This window comes from Caenorhabditis remanei, chromosome X (assembly GCF_010183535.1).
Source record: "Caenorhabditis remanei strain PX506 chromosome X, whole genome shotgun sequence".
Lineage (NCBI taxonomy): Eukaryota > Metazoa > Nematoda > Chromadorea > Rhabditida > Rhabditidae > Caenorhabditis > Caenorhabditis remanei.
In genome coordinates, this window is record NC_071333.1 from 12,866,330 (window position 1) to 12,881,462 (window position 15,133).

General features: G+C 39.4%; 1 protein-coding gene across 1 annotated transcript; it reads right to left on the reverse strand.

The window, feature by feature from the left end:
- Window positions 1–877: 877 nt before the first annotated feature.
- On the reverse strand, window positions 878–4,677 carry GCK72_024538 (uncharacterized protein; the record flags this gene model as incomplete). Its single annotated transcript, XM_003117663.2, has 14 exons — window positions 878–1,003; window positions 1,053–1,127; window positions 1,175–1,380; window positions 1,459–1,654; window positions 1,702–1,778; window positions 1,835–2,057; window positions 2,476–2,560; window positions 2,898–3,049; window positions 3,128–3,279; window positions 3,325–3,430; window positions 3,480–3,609; window positions 3,658–3,802; window positions 3,850–3,991; window positions 4,519–4,677. 14 exons carry the CDS (start codon window positions 4,675–4,677, stop codon window positions 878–880), a joined length of 1,974 nt encoding a protein of 657 aa, XP_003117711.2.
- Between the last annotated feature and the right edge of the window lie 10,456 nt (window positions 4,678–15,133).

Here is a 15,133-nt window from a genome sequence, read left to right on the forward strand (position 1 = left end):
ACACCGCGGGCGCTCACTCTTCCACCATTTCTCGTCCTTCGGCCACCTCCCCCTAATGGAGACGCCTTGCTTCCCCTCCGTTGGTCGTGTATAAACCCGGCGCACTACTACTCTCCCAACAGCAGCTATGGTGGAGTGGTAGTAGTGCGGTACTTCGGTCCTCGTACTCTATGGTTCGATCCCGGCAGCGGTCTGAATGATGACGCCTCGGCCCATCCTCTACAGAACGTGTATGTTAGGTGTGCTTCGGCCCCAAAAACCCCCCTGGTGTGCTTCGGCCCCGCTAAAAACGTTGTGATTCGTCCACGTTTTGCAATTTTGAGTTGAAATTTCAGATGAATAGTTTCACCATACATAGGACGTCTTTCGAGACGCGACTTTCAAACGATCTACAAGTTTGGTAATAGGTACTTTCAACTACGGGGAGTCCGGTTTTGCTATCAAAAACCGGATAAATGTCTCTACGAGCTAAGTAAAGAGCTCTCAAACTTTACAGATGGTCAAGATTTTTCACACAGAATTTCAAATTAGCCGCATACACGCAACCGTGCGGTTCTTCTTGTGTTTTCCAGCGATTTATCTGTGCTCGTACGTTAGAAAAATAGAATTATCTTTGCTTATACTACTTGCCGATTCGGAATTCTATGAGAAAAAGCTTTAACCTTATGAAACATTTCAGAGCTCATAACATTTAACCGGTTTTGATGGCAGAAATGGACTCACCCTATACCTATTAACAAATCCTTAGAAGCGGGGTCTCCAAAGACTTCCCTTGTATGAGAAATTAATAAGTTCTTTTTTTCCCGTTTTGCATACATAAAAAGACGATTTCTAAGATATGAAACGATTTATTATTCGCTACCCGAGTAAAGGTTATTCAGCATTGGATGGAATTATGAGTTGACGATTGAAGCTGTTGCAATTTTGCGACGGTCAAAACGGTTCGTGCCACTTTTTGCGGATTTCTCTTTGAAATAATGTCCATTTGGGAGCACATGGTGGTCTGAAAATGAGAAATATATAAGAATTGAAAGTTGTATAGCTTTTTTTACATCTGGAACTCCAAGTTTCTTGCAGAATTGCAGGAATTTGTCAACATTCATTTTTGAGCGAGTTGTGGCGATGGACTGAAATAGAGGTTTGTGATTTATTGAATTAAATAAGAGCTCCTTACCGAATCAGTTGGCGAAGCAAGCAAAATAGCATCTGGATGAAGCTTATTAACAAATTTACACAACTCCTGTCCATCTGACAATTGAAGACTAAAACTGATATCTCCTTTATTGAGTGCAAAGCTTGGTCCCAGTTTTTCTCTCAGCAACTTTTTAGCGCTTTCCACATCATTCGCAATTCCAGTGCCTGGCGCACGTATTCCTGACTCTGAAAATACTCTTTTTTTGTGTGAATACTTGATTCCGGAAGTGAGTGGTAAGAAAGACACGAGGCGGAATAACTTACTATTCAAGTTTGTGACACTTGAGGTTATCGGTCGACTTGCAATCTTTGTTGCAGCAGGTTCTTCTGACCGACGGGTTGTGGCTGAGGCAATTTTGGTGCTCTTCACTGGGATTTCTTTTTTGACAGCAGTAGTGTTGGTGGACCTGGTGACTGTTGTGTTTTGAATCGGGTTCGGACGACGGGCAGTGCCAATTTTCTGAAAATAGTGGGATAAGATTCTGAACTTTTACAATCAGCACTAACCGTCTGGATATTTCCGTTTGGAGCAGGGCGGACTGCCGGTTTCATCATTGGAGCTACTTTCGATATTGGTTTTTTGGCTGGAAAGTTTAGTATTGAATTGAAAATTTTTATATTTAGAATTAATCAAACTCACTTATTCCTGGACTTGACAAGTTGCTACTCAGTTTTGACTTTGACACATCATTGTTGTTATTATTGTTGTTCTGCTCATCTGGAGTACTCTGTCTTGAGTGTTCTCTTCCATTTTGAATTGAGGTTGGCACATGGGACGGAACCGACGAAATCTTATTGTGAACAATCTGTACATTGTGCGGTTTCGAATGTACGGATGCGATTGTTTTGGGCTCGACTAATTCCTGTAAATACAGTTTTTAACAACAATTTATTGGAACAACAACAACAACACTCGTGAATACTACTCTAACAAGGAAAAACATCAAGAAATCCGAATTTTCATGCATTTAATCCAAAATAACAACGAGTTCAAAGGTGAGTCGGTTGAAAATCGAACAATGTGGGGAAAATCACTCCAAAAGTTAACTTGATATTTTTATATTAGAAAGTACAACACAGAGAAAGGGTGGAAAAAACGAATGAACAGGTTGTAAGTAAAAAAAAACCTTTTTTTGTCGATTATTCGAGGGGAGACATGGTCATAGAAACGTAGCCAGGACCAGAAAACAAAATGTTTTAGCAGGGATGAGTGGGACGCTTTGGTTTTGAATTCACAACGGACAAAGGCTGTCTAAGTTTAGGTGGGGGGATTGTACTTACTTTCGGTCGATGGGTAAGATGTCCGTTCTCGGTTTTGTGGTCATGTGGATGATGTTTCGCTGGTTCAGAAGTGTTACGCGTAGTTCTGCAAGCGATTAGTAGAGAAAGATATGAGAAGAAGCCCGGAAGATGTTTACAGCTACCATGTTATGTAGACAATGAAGAAGCTTCGACTATACCAACCCAAAAACAGAACACCCGAAGATTCTAAAAACTACGATTAAAAATCAGGGATAGATATCAAATCCCAATGATATTTCAAGAACAATTGTTGTCTGAATTTTCATTAAATCTTGGTTAGGCCCCTCAAATGAGTATCCACTTTCATCTTCAACCCATTATTCCTCTCCAAACAGCAGCTAATCGAAATGTCACCCGTTTTCCCCTCTCGTCATTCCATCTTCCTCTTCCCAAATAATTACCTCGATTCGTTATGTGGTGCGTGTTTTTCGGCGACAATGGCCGTTGTGGTCGGAGTGCGTTTTCGGTCTAAAACGCCGTCCTGAGAGCCGGCCGACATCAATGAACAGCCAGATGTTCTACCATCAAGCCACTTGAATATGTGCACAATTCCCTAAATATTGGAAATGTTGATTGGCCGGGGCACAAATTGATGAAGCGGTCAAAAGGATGTAATTGTTTTATGTCTTACCAGTTCGACAATTTCCATTGGCGGACTACGCAGTGGATTGCATTCTAGTTGCAGGTGACGGAGATCGGTCATTTTGACAAAGTCAGCTGGCAAATAGGACAAATTGTTCTGCGATAGGTCCAGAGTCCGCAATTCCAACGAGGAACACAACTCTGAAATTTGAAATTGATTGTCTGAAACCATTGAGTGCAGTATACCTGCTGGAAAGTCTTCAACTCTGTTCCTGGAGATTTTCAATACTTTGAGTGCCTTCAGATATCTGAGTTGTGACTGAAGACTGCGGACGTCGTTTCTTGACAAGTCCTAAATATTATTGTTGTTTGTATGAATCAACCAAAAGATTTTTTCATACCAAGTACGCAAGAGTTGGAGCCAAGCGTCGGATTCCTTCTGGAATACACGAAATCTTATTACCAGCAAGAATGAGAGCAGTGAGTGGAAGGTCGAACAGGCCATCCGGAAGATGAGAGATCTCATTGAAGCTGGAAAAAAAGTCAGATTGAGAAATGACTTGAGGTAGCGAGGATTACCTAAAGTCAAGATAGGTGAGTTGTTCGAGAGAGCAGATACACGTAGGAATTGTTCGAAAACGGTTCGAACTGGCAATACAAGAGATCAGACAGTCAAAAGCTGAGAAGTCGGCGGGTAATGTTGACATACGATTGTCACTGAGGTCTGGAACATTTCCTGGTCAATTACCGCTCCAACAGTTTTTTCCTTACCGATAAATACTATGTCCATGAGTTCAATATTAGAGAAAGCTTCAATCGGAAATTCCGAGAGTCTCAAGCCATGAAGTAAGAGCCGTCCGGAATACTCAGCTTCCTTGAAACTTGTTCCGACTGTTGAAGTGTATGATGTTGTCTGGAATATTTCAGTCTGAACACATTCGTTCTTATCTAAAAGCTGAGGAGTGATCAGAATTCAGTAGCCCTTCAAAAAAATGCGTTTGGGAATCAGAATGATAGATAACACTGGCTTTACTGCACTTTTTTCCCATCATTCATTTTGTAAGAGGGGATTCCCTTTTTTCTGCTGTTTCTACCCCCTCTTTCGACTTTGTTTGAAAAGTTTGTTCAGCTATTTTTACATTTTTACACCCTGGGAACTCAGAGACCGCAATATTTTGTTCGGGAAACAAATTTGTGGTTGGATTTATGACTACTCTCATCTCAGCTTGTCACTAGTACAATATTACACTCGGAGAGTAGTGTCCACGTTCTATCCTCTCCCGACAAACAAGTGTTTTGCGGCAGTCGGATCGTTAATTGAGAAAATTGGTTTGGTCAGTCCGTTTGACTAAAAACATTCACGGAAACAATTTTGAGATGAATAATTCAACTAGGTCAACAGGTTGTTACTGAATTCGATATTTTTCTTTGGGTACTTACTTGTCCGAAATGGATGGATCCGGTAGATGTCGTCGATCTGCTGACTGACGGTTCGGACGAATCTTGGTCCGAGGTGGAGCGATGCTTTGATACGGCCATCGCTGGATCAGCCGCATCACTCTTTTTCTTTCGCTTACCCGTCCAAGAAAATGTTAACATTACCTGAAAAATGAACATATTTAATTTATGTCTTTCAATACACATCTATCAGGAGAAAAATTTTATGAAGGACATACTTATATGAAAAAAAGTCTTCTTTAAATATTAGGTTGGCAAGAAAGTTTTTGACCATAACTCAAATCATTCCTACTCAGACAGAAAACATGCCCGATAGCATACGTAATGACTATATTGGTACACAACAGTCTGCTGTTTATTGGGTACGTTCCGGATATCCTCCTGCCAAAACTCCGGTTGTTTCAAGCTAAAATAAACTTGGACCCATTTCTCGACTTGACTTCAAGTTTCGAATTCCTGTCCAGCTGTAGCACGCTGTATTACCCCGAATATATGATATTTTGTTAGAGGAAGGTTGCAGCTGTAATTTGTGTGAGCAAGAAGTATTTTGCAAAAGTAGGTGAGAATGTACGTCGTCGATTATGTAGCATGCGGATGAGCAACATCATGGAGGCGGTGGATTTTTTGACCGCGTGGAACTGAGGGCTTGGGTAGAGCTTTTATTTTTTGCACAGTGAAAGAGCAGTAGTGTAAGATTATGGTTTTGCACTTTTCTAGAAGATTCCAGTTATATACGTTGTGTAAGGAGGGCATGACTTTCATTTGGAATTGTTCTCGTTCGACGATGTCTGCTGGCGTTCAATCAACGCCGAGTCACTTGACTTTTCTGTGATAATTACTGTACAAGACCATCGCCCTGTTAAAACTAAAAACGGTTCAATAAATTAAAGTTTGGAGGAGAAGAGAGGAATTAAAATCGTAGGACTACCTTTCGCTAAAAGTTAAAATCGATTAAAAGATGTCGAACACATGCATCAATTTTTATTCTTGCCAACACGTTTCAAGAAGTTTTTAACTGTGGTAGTAAATAGTGTGGACTGTCATTGATAATTTACAAAAATACTTGAATGGATATTCTTTCTCTATAACTCACAGCATGTACATTTCCTGTTCATATAGTCTTTTAGTACGTGATACTTTGATCATTAAAAAATGGCATTTCTCAAAGTTGTGAACTAAATTACTTTTGGTGTGTCGATAGAAGATTTCACCCTTGCTAAGTTCTCATATCGGTTGAGCAATTATAGTAACCTTAGTATAACATGTAAAGGGAAATCGAAAATATTGCTGTAAGAATTGTTGGTCAAGAATGAAAACAGGCAGGGCTCTCCAAGAAGGGAAGCGTCGGAGGGAAATGCTGTATACTATCAGAATTCCAGAGAGTTTATCTAACATAGGCCATGCATAGTTGGTTTTGATTCTCGTCATTTGTCTGACAGCATTCAAAACAAATCATGGTCAAAAACTTTCTTGCCAACCTAATAGAAATCTCAAGAAACAAAAAGTTCTAGATAGGTAGCCTGACTTAAGCCACGCCCCCTTTCCTGTCAGAGCTCAATAGCGTCATCGACTCTGAGGAGTTGAACCAAGTGGAACCATCAAAAAAGGAAGAAAAGGAAGAAGAAAAGAGAAAAGAACGGATATAAGAAATTGGCAGGTGCCGTTGACAATCGGAGAACCCATAAAGCATTTCAGCATATATAAATGCAGACGTGCTTATGGAAAACGCTCATGAAAATCAAGAGAAAAAAGGGAAAGGGGAGGAGAGAAAAACGGAGCTCGATGTCGAGAACACAAAAGGATTAGACCAAGGAACATGGAGATTGACGGATTATAGAAGAGGAGGAAAGAAGTGCGAAAAAGAAAAAATGATTGGATTATATAAACAATATGGTTTGTAAGTGAAAGAGAGAGAGAGAGAGAGAGAGAGAGAGAGAGAGAGAGAGAGAGAGAGAGAGAGAGACGAAGAATGCGGAGGAAAAACGTTTTCGAGCTTCAAGAAGAGAGTGAGACGTTGATCAAAGTGATTTATAGAGAGAACCCCTACAATTTGAATCTCAGTTGGATCCTAAATAGATAAAATTGGGAGAGTAAGAGTTGACAGCTTTGGAGACTTGGAAAAAAAACTTTGCAGAATTAAAAACTCAATACTTTTGGAATTTTCCTCATGTTATGAGTGAAGAGAAGACTGAACAAAAAGTTAATCAACAGGTGGAACATATAATCTTTTTTATTAAAATCTGATCCCCCCAAAAACAGCTTTCGATTTGAATTTCACCCCTTCGAGAAAATGCGCGGGAAGCGGAGGTTCAAATGGTAACGAGTGATTGCGAGACGAGAGAGATAGAGTGTGTGTCTCTACTTCTCTCACCGGTCCCCCCTACTTATCGACTGGGCCCAAAACGCATTTGTCACAAAAATGGTACATGAGAGACCGGGACAGCAGGATGGGCGGGTTGATGGGCGGAGGGATGGATTGATGGAGTGGAGGCAGGCACAGGATCTCATTAACCGTACTCTTTTGGCATCAACAGAAATAATGAGTTGGAAATGTCAGATTTCGAATTCGAAGCTGCAGAGAGACTGTAAAAGTGAGAGGCAGAAGAGCTAATAAAGTTTGAGCACCGGAGAACAAAAACCATTTTTGAATTGATGACTCTATTTACTTTCGACACTTCATCATCCGTCCACTCATCCGTCCCTTCTCCCTAAATGCACATCTTTTCGAATGCATTAACAAAACCAAAAACTGCTGAAATGTGACACTGGCGGGTGCTTCGGTGGGAGAGGAAAAGAGAAGAGGTCCCAAAAAAGTTTTGGTGGGGCTTTCGTGCGGAGACGGAAGAAGGACAACGGCGAGAGGAAGAGCGGCAAAGGGATGCGAAACATTTGAAATTAGATAATGGACTTTGTGTAAGACAAGCAAAGTGGCCAAGTTTGCAGAATTGTAGTGGTTCCAGCAAGATGGGCGGAATGATGAAGAGGCGAAAATATAATAGTGGTGGAATGGACAGACTTTTTTTAGCGAGAAGAGGAAAACAACCAAAATACATAACTTTTATTTTTAGAGGAACTGTTTTTCAAAATTCGCATTAGTGAGTCACAGGTGAATAATACACCTCATTGTCTTTTTGTACGACTTACCCTCATTTTTGCTTTGAGACTTTCCGTTGGACTGTCGTACATCTTAGTAATAGAAGAAAAGTTAGTAGTCACCGTATGAGCAGTGTTAGTGCAAAACGAACAGAACGTCTTATCACATCTTATCACATGTTGTGCTCTTTGTTGTTGGCAGTACAACCCCCAACCGCTAAATCAACAATCAGAGGGACCTTAGAATCTATGAGTCAAAACTGAGCGCCCATCATGCTCTATTGTCAATTATCAATTACAATATTCGATAAGAAGATAGAAAATAAAGGTTATTGGTAAGAGTGATAAAAATACAAAAAGTGATTCATAGAAAGGTGGAACTCAGGAAATCATCTATTTGTGGGAAATGAAAAGAATATAGAACAGACAGAAATAACGAATTGTTTTCGTCTTACCTTTATCGTGAAGAACAACAAACGCAACATGGGAAAAAGCTCAAATTCAAACATTGCGTGCCGCAGCGACTTCTTCAGGAATTCGCATAACTAGAGGAATCTTCATGAAAAGTGACGAGAACATTTGAAAGAGCTGAGATAGCTCGGCTTGTCTTAAAACTGAAATTTCAGAAGGAAAATAAAACTGAAGCCAGTCCTGAATAGAAAATCATATTTTTCAATATTTGATTACTAACTGACATGTTTATTAGAATAATTTGGATTAATCTAAATTAGATTACATATAGTGTTGATATATAATATAATGATTGCTCTTGGCACCTACTATACAAACTCCCCTAACTGAGCACAGGTTTTCTAAAAACAGAGAGAACACATTTTGAATTTGTGTATTCTAGATTTTATGTGCCGAAATGCGCGAAGTTTTGGTTTGCAGGGGACATCCGATTTGAATTCGGATTTGCACTTTTTGACAAAAGATGAAAACACGGGCACGCGTTTGCAAAGATGCGCCATAAAACTTCAAATATTCTTTTGATTAGAAAAATGTTGATTCGGTTTGCAAAGGTTAGCGAAACAATAAAATAGATAGCTACTTTTGGTGTGAAGATGTGGTTTGATTTCAAGGGCGGATTGGATTGATTCAGGGGGCGAAAGTGTATGCGTATGTGAGGGAGGTTGAAGTGGCAGATGTTCATAAAGGGTTCGAGGTGAGAGGAAGAAACGAGAGCGCAGAGTAGTGCGTTGCGACAAATCTATATAGGGAGCGGCGACTGCTGTCAGTGAAATATATAATCGAAGAGGAGGTAGTTGGAAAATTGAAAATTGGAATGGGCCAAGTGTCAAAGCAGTATTCATGGCAATATTGAGAGCAATGATGAAAAAAAGAAAACTCAATGTCAGGAAAACTTCAGCATGTTATAAATTTTATAAGGTATCGTTGTTTTAAAAATTTCAAGTTTTTGTAATCAGTTCCGATGTCTGATTAGTATTTAGACATCTTCTAAAAACCTAGATAGAGTTAGGGGATGAATATTAGAAAAGTCACTTGTCTTGTATCGTTTCCCACTTTTCACACCTTTGTAATCATAATATAATCCGCATGAAAAGCAGGCGCGACGGCAACGGAACGAAAAGCGGGTAACAGAAAATTACACATGCAAATGAACGATGAAGTGGGATGAAGAGAATGCGGGAAGATGCTTCTTTTCAAGTTTCTCGTTTTCAAGTAATGAAATAATAGAAGGTTGTTGCGATAGGTTGAGGATGGCAAAACAGTCATCTCATGGATATTCATGAGAAGATCAGGTAACAAAGGAAAAGAGGAAGTGAGAGAAAAGGAAAGACAAGTACAAAACCGAAAAACTACGACACAGTTTTGGTTTACACGTATTATGCATGACAACTATTTTGCGTTTGCTACATAATTGAATAACTAGTATTCTGCATTATAACTATGAAAACAGGAGAAAAAGCAAATGGAAACAGAATGAAAGAAAGTTAAATGATCAAAAATACAGAAGTTTTGAAATGAAGGACTTGTAGTTGTTACCTACCTGAGAAGATTTAATGAGGTCAATTTTTTCGGAGAGGGAACGACATGTTGTGAGGTATAGAAAGAAAAAGACTCACAATGTCGTTTCGGAGGGCACATAAAGAAACAATTGGACTGACTGACTTGAGTTGTCGGGGTCGATGAATTGAGGAAGGACGAAAAGAAGGAAAAGGGAGGAGGTGAGAAGATAAAGTGATGCTTCCTTCCCTCAACAATTTGTCATTCGAGCATTTGCTGGTCTTTAGTTCTTTCGATCAACAGGTTCTCTAGGGTTTCGAAACACGAAACAAAGATTTAAAAAAGTGGAAAAAAGCGAAAACATCAAAATCATACATTTAGCTGTACTCATTTCGGCAACATCCCAGCGGCTATTGTGTTTGTGTCCGAGAGCTGTCAAGGATAGTTTAGCGGCCACAGAAAATGAGGAAAAATGTCTGCGACTGGTCAAATATTTACCATCATTCTTTCATTTCCAAGGCAAGAAAACGAAGAAAAAAAGGTCAGGAACATAACACTTTAGGGCATAAACATGGGAAATAAGAAAGGGAAAATTGAAAGAACACCTGTCGTCGAGAAGAAGGTGAAACGTGAAATGAAGCTAAGAAAGCGGAGAAGAAGAGGGAACTTAGAAAACAGATGAGTCATAAAAAACAGACATAAGAGATCTGATCTTGAACAAATCTATAAAATTGTTTTCGATTTCTTTATCGAAAAAAAAGAAAACGAAGCAATTCTCGAATCCTTGAAAACGCGTAAAAAGTTCGTATACGAATAATATATAACTCATCGCAGAATATTAAATACACTACTATTATGCCCATGAATTAATGACGCCGCGTCCCGGATTACACTTTCAAGCACCTCAAATCCTGTGAAGCCGTATGCAACAACAGCAAAAGGCGGAAAAAAGTTTCGACCACGGCAGGATTCGAACCTACAATCTTCTGCTCCGTAGGCAGACGCGTTATCCATTGCGCCACGCGGCCAGATGGAATCAAACACTCTCTTAGATGAACAAATGCTGCCGTTTTTTCATTGTTTGCAAATAGTAGTGAAAATGTCATTGAGTAGTGTAACAGGGAGGTGGCAAGACAGTTCTTGCAGTCTTGCAGAGAAGACATTCTGAACTTTTTGGTGGTAAAGTTCGAATGGAAACTTCTGCTAAAACATCGGAAACGCACTGGGAAATGAGGGGAAAAAAATTTCCGGTGTTTGGAAGAGTTTGGAAGGAACATACGGAACGTTACTTTGCAGAACTATTCAATTTCTGAAAAGTGTTCAGAAGTGGAAGATCTTAAACTTCCTTATTTTTTTTAGTACTTCAATTTCATTGGTTTTTAATTATTCGTTTTATTATCCACTCTTATAACCTTAAATTTGAATTCAAATCCTGCCATTTTCTTACTCATTAACCATCTAATGAGACCTATTTAAATACCGTTAATGATATCAGTTATTGGCTTAGAAATAAGCCAGTTACAGTATCCCCTCTACTTTGAGAGAAGACTCTTCCTTTGAATTTTCCCACCGGCTCTTTAATATTTTCGTCTAGGGGCTAGTTTCCCACACTTTTCTGTGTCTTATTCAAAAAGAGTAGAGGTCATGGGATGGGTAAAACCAAGAAAGAAAAGTAAAGAAGACAAGTATCAGAGAAGTCACATTATACATTCTTTTGAAAAGCGCACCCGCATGCGTACATACACCTCTCACTCTCTTTTTTTGCTCGTCCTAAGTGTGTTCTAAATACAATTTGAGGGAAAAAAACCGGCGAGAAGAGTTGAGTAAAAGGAAAACTGAAAGGAAAAGAAACTGGAGGAACTCTGAACGAGGAGACAAGCGGAAACGACAAATAAAAGTAATGTTTTTTAGACGAAATGCATACTGCCTGCGGCAAAACTTGGTCCTCATTCGGAGAAAAAGTCCGGAAATAATGGGACACCGCTCGTTCTGCAAAAGAAGTTCTGACTTGCGCGAGCCTCGAATTTTTTGCACGGAGAATGGCTGCCAAACAACAAAAAATTGGAGATTACTTCACTTCTTGCTTCTCAAACCGATCGGAGATGAAACATACGGATCGAATTACACACTACTAACAGAAAAAAGTCACGGAGCATGAGCATGTGGAACTAGAAAGTGGGATCATAAAAGAAATCAGAATTTTCGATTTCATTTTCTAATCTTACTAAGAAATGAGGGATGGAATGCATATTCGCAAATGACTTTGGCTATACACTCTCTCCCTTCAACATGTTCCTCACATTAGATAACCAACAACAAACGAACTCATCAAGATGAGAGGCTTTGTGCCTTTCTCACCCATGTCTAAAGACGCCGACATATTCAGAATACTTAATGTTCCCTAGTGCATTCCATTCCTAATATGCTAATATATTACGAGATGACGGCTTCGGATAAAGGCGCAATGATTTCGATGGTGAGAAATTGTAGTAAGAATGTGGCGGCAGGTGATGAAGAAGTTTGGTGGCAAATATACAAACAACACAGAGGGGCGTCAACTCAGACCATCTCGAAACAGATGTCAAAGGTCTCAGCTTGACACGAGTGCTGCAAAAAATAGTTTCGAGTGGTTCACAAGTTTACGTAAAACTGTCATGTAAACAGTTGGAGAGAGTGAATAGTGAGATCAAGAAAGGTCAAAAAAAGTTAGTTGGGAATGTTCGCTTGAGTGGCAACAGATTCCAGATACTTTTACGAAGGGGTTTGTGATCTGGGAAAAAGCTAGGTAAAAATCACGCAAAAACTAAAAAATGAAATGCATTTAAAAGATACAGTAACCCATCCTGGTCCAGTATTATGAAGAATATGCTAAGTTTAAAAAAAGAGAATCACTCAAGTATAAGATACTGCTAGCAAAAGTTTCGTGTAAGTTGGCGTGATAGTTGGGTTACCCTTTGGCGGAACCGTTTTTCATCTCACATGTCAAAGCGCAAAAATGTACAAAGGAAAGGGGGGACGAGCTGGGTGGGTGCAACACAATCGGGTCCTGCGCCGGTCACACCCAAGGGACCTACCATCCAAAACGCGCCAATTTTTGAGCTGGTCAGGGACGACATGTACATGTTTGCACAATATCAAACAGCAGCCTCACTGCTGGATTGTAGCTCTGCACAGGCCTCCATTGTCCACCTTTTTTTTCTTTTGACTCTTTGTTATAAATCATTAGAGACTCGACGAGAGGTGTCAAATTTTTCCGGGGAAGGGTGTGGCAGGAAGAATAGGAAGCAAATTTGTAAGACAGGAAGATGGAATAAGAAAATAGAAAAAAATCAGGTGTGGTGAGGTTAAAAAACTTTCCTTAATATTACTCGAGAAACTACGAACTGACAATAAAATGTGTAAACCTAGGCACTAGAAAAAGACGGACCGTACTCTGGACTCTAATCCTCCAAAGAAAAAATGTATTCTGTCGGTTGATTGAAAACGGAAATACAGATTTAGTGGAATCCTTCCGCAAGATTTACTACCATATACGACCTTCCGTTCGTTTTGCGGCGGTTCGATTCTTAAGAAATAAGAGAAAAGAGAGTTGCATTGTATGCAAGAAGAGACGTCTAGTCGGAGCCGCGTAATAACACCGACCATAACATTCAAGTACCATAAAGCATACGAGAATTCGAGGTACAACGGATTGAAGAGTTAGTTGGAGGGAGACGAGTAGAGAAAAACAGAGACGCAGTTAGTTGGTGTAGAGATTCGAATGAAAACGACGAGGACGGTCGGTTTCAAAACTATTGTGAGTGCATGTGAGTGTATGAGGACGCTTGTGCGTGGGGTCTGTTTGCGCACAAAAAGTGCCTGATGGGACTTTTTCTCATGACTATTATAATGTCAGTACTATGGTATGACCCTACCAATTTTATTTAAAATCTACATTTTACAAAGAAAAATTCAATAGAAAAAACCTATTTAAAAGAAAAATAAAAGATGTCACAATTCACCTACTTTTTCTTATAATCCCTAGTAATCAGCTTCATTTCGTCTTATACGAATATGTACAAGTGCTTACAAAAAAACACGCACTTGCATGCAGTTTTTTTCTAATATCCGCAGCAATTATCTTGGTTATTGCTGGTTTGTGAACCTTTTTTTCTTCTAATCCAAGATGATTGGTAGAAAGGAAGACGGGATTAGCAAAAGGCAGGTGAGAGACGGATAATATTTTTTGGCAGGAATGTATTCTTGCATACTTCATTATATTCCGTAGAAAAAACAAATTCTGTATACGAAATTCTTAAGATTCAGAAAATACAAATGAAAACTGCATTCCTCCTGTTATGAAGAGGATCCAAAACAGGGATTTTAGTTTCTTCGTTGTTTCTGCTTCTACGCAAAAGTGTGATGACGGCAAAACAAACGAACTAAGAGTTAATCCGTAGATGACATAGATAAGAAGAGAGAGGATACAAGATAAATTGAATGTTTTGAGCAATTCACATTCGAACGGCCGTTCTAGTACAACGGGGTCCCTTTCATTGTGCGCGCAAAAACAGTGTGAAGAGGAAGAGAATGAGAGAGGAAGAAAAGCGATGGACAGCTGGTCCGCTTTCCTCGATCCATCGACCGACCGGGCGGTGAAGACGTTTTTCGAGAGCATCTCTTTTCTCCTTCGCTCAATGAGCACGCCGCAATTATCGATTCGTATTGGCTGTGTAATATAGGGACGGCAGGAACAGGAACACAGAGAGACATGTTATAATGATTGATGCCTTTGTCTAGTTGATTTATTCTATTTTTGACTTTTTGACGGATGTGAGGATTTCGGGAACCAATTGAGAGAATAATAGAGCAAAAGTCGGGAGCAATCGGAGTTAGGTTCACTTTACAGCAGATGGCAAATTGTCTCAGGTATATCACAAGACGAGTAATTTGAGAGGTTCTGTCATAAAAACTTTTGACATAAAATAACATTTAAAACTTCTCACAAAAAGTTGGTTGCAGAAAAAAACTAGTGATGAATAAACATGTTTCTTTCTGGAAAACACATGCAGAGAGGTCAAAAACAGACGTAGCTCCTTTTGTTATCCGGTTGTCCCGCAGTTCATTATGCTTGACCACTGAATGGAAAACTTCCAAAATAATTCTTGTTTATGAGTGACTAGTTGACTCAAATATTGGTGATGAAAGGATAAGAAGAAAATGTTTTCCGTTTTGCCGAGCAAAAACCGATTAGTGTTCTTAGCAAGAATGTCGGCTCATTCTCTATTCAAATGATACTTTTCTATGACTCTTGAAATGAGAGAATTTTTGGGAGAAATGTGCAAGAGTGGTTCGAAAAAAGAATGTTTGGTCAGAAAATGGGAAAATGAGATCTTTTGTCCTAAGAAATAAGAAACTAGAACTAAATCTATATTAGAAACTGAAATGTGTCAGTGCTGCATAATTAATCATGAAATTATACATCTGCATCGATAGTCGACTAATGGACACTCTGAAGCTTTCAGATGTTTCTTCAAGCCGATGTCAAGAATAACAG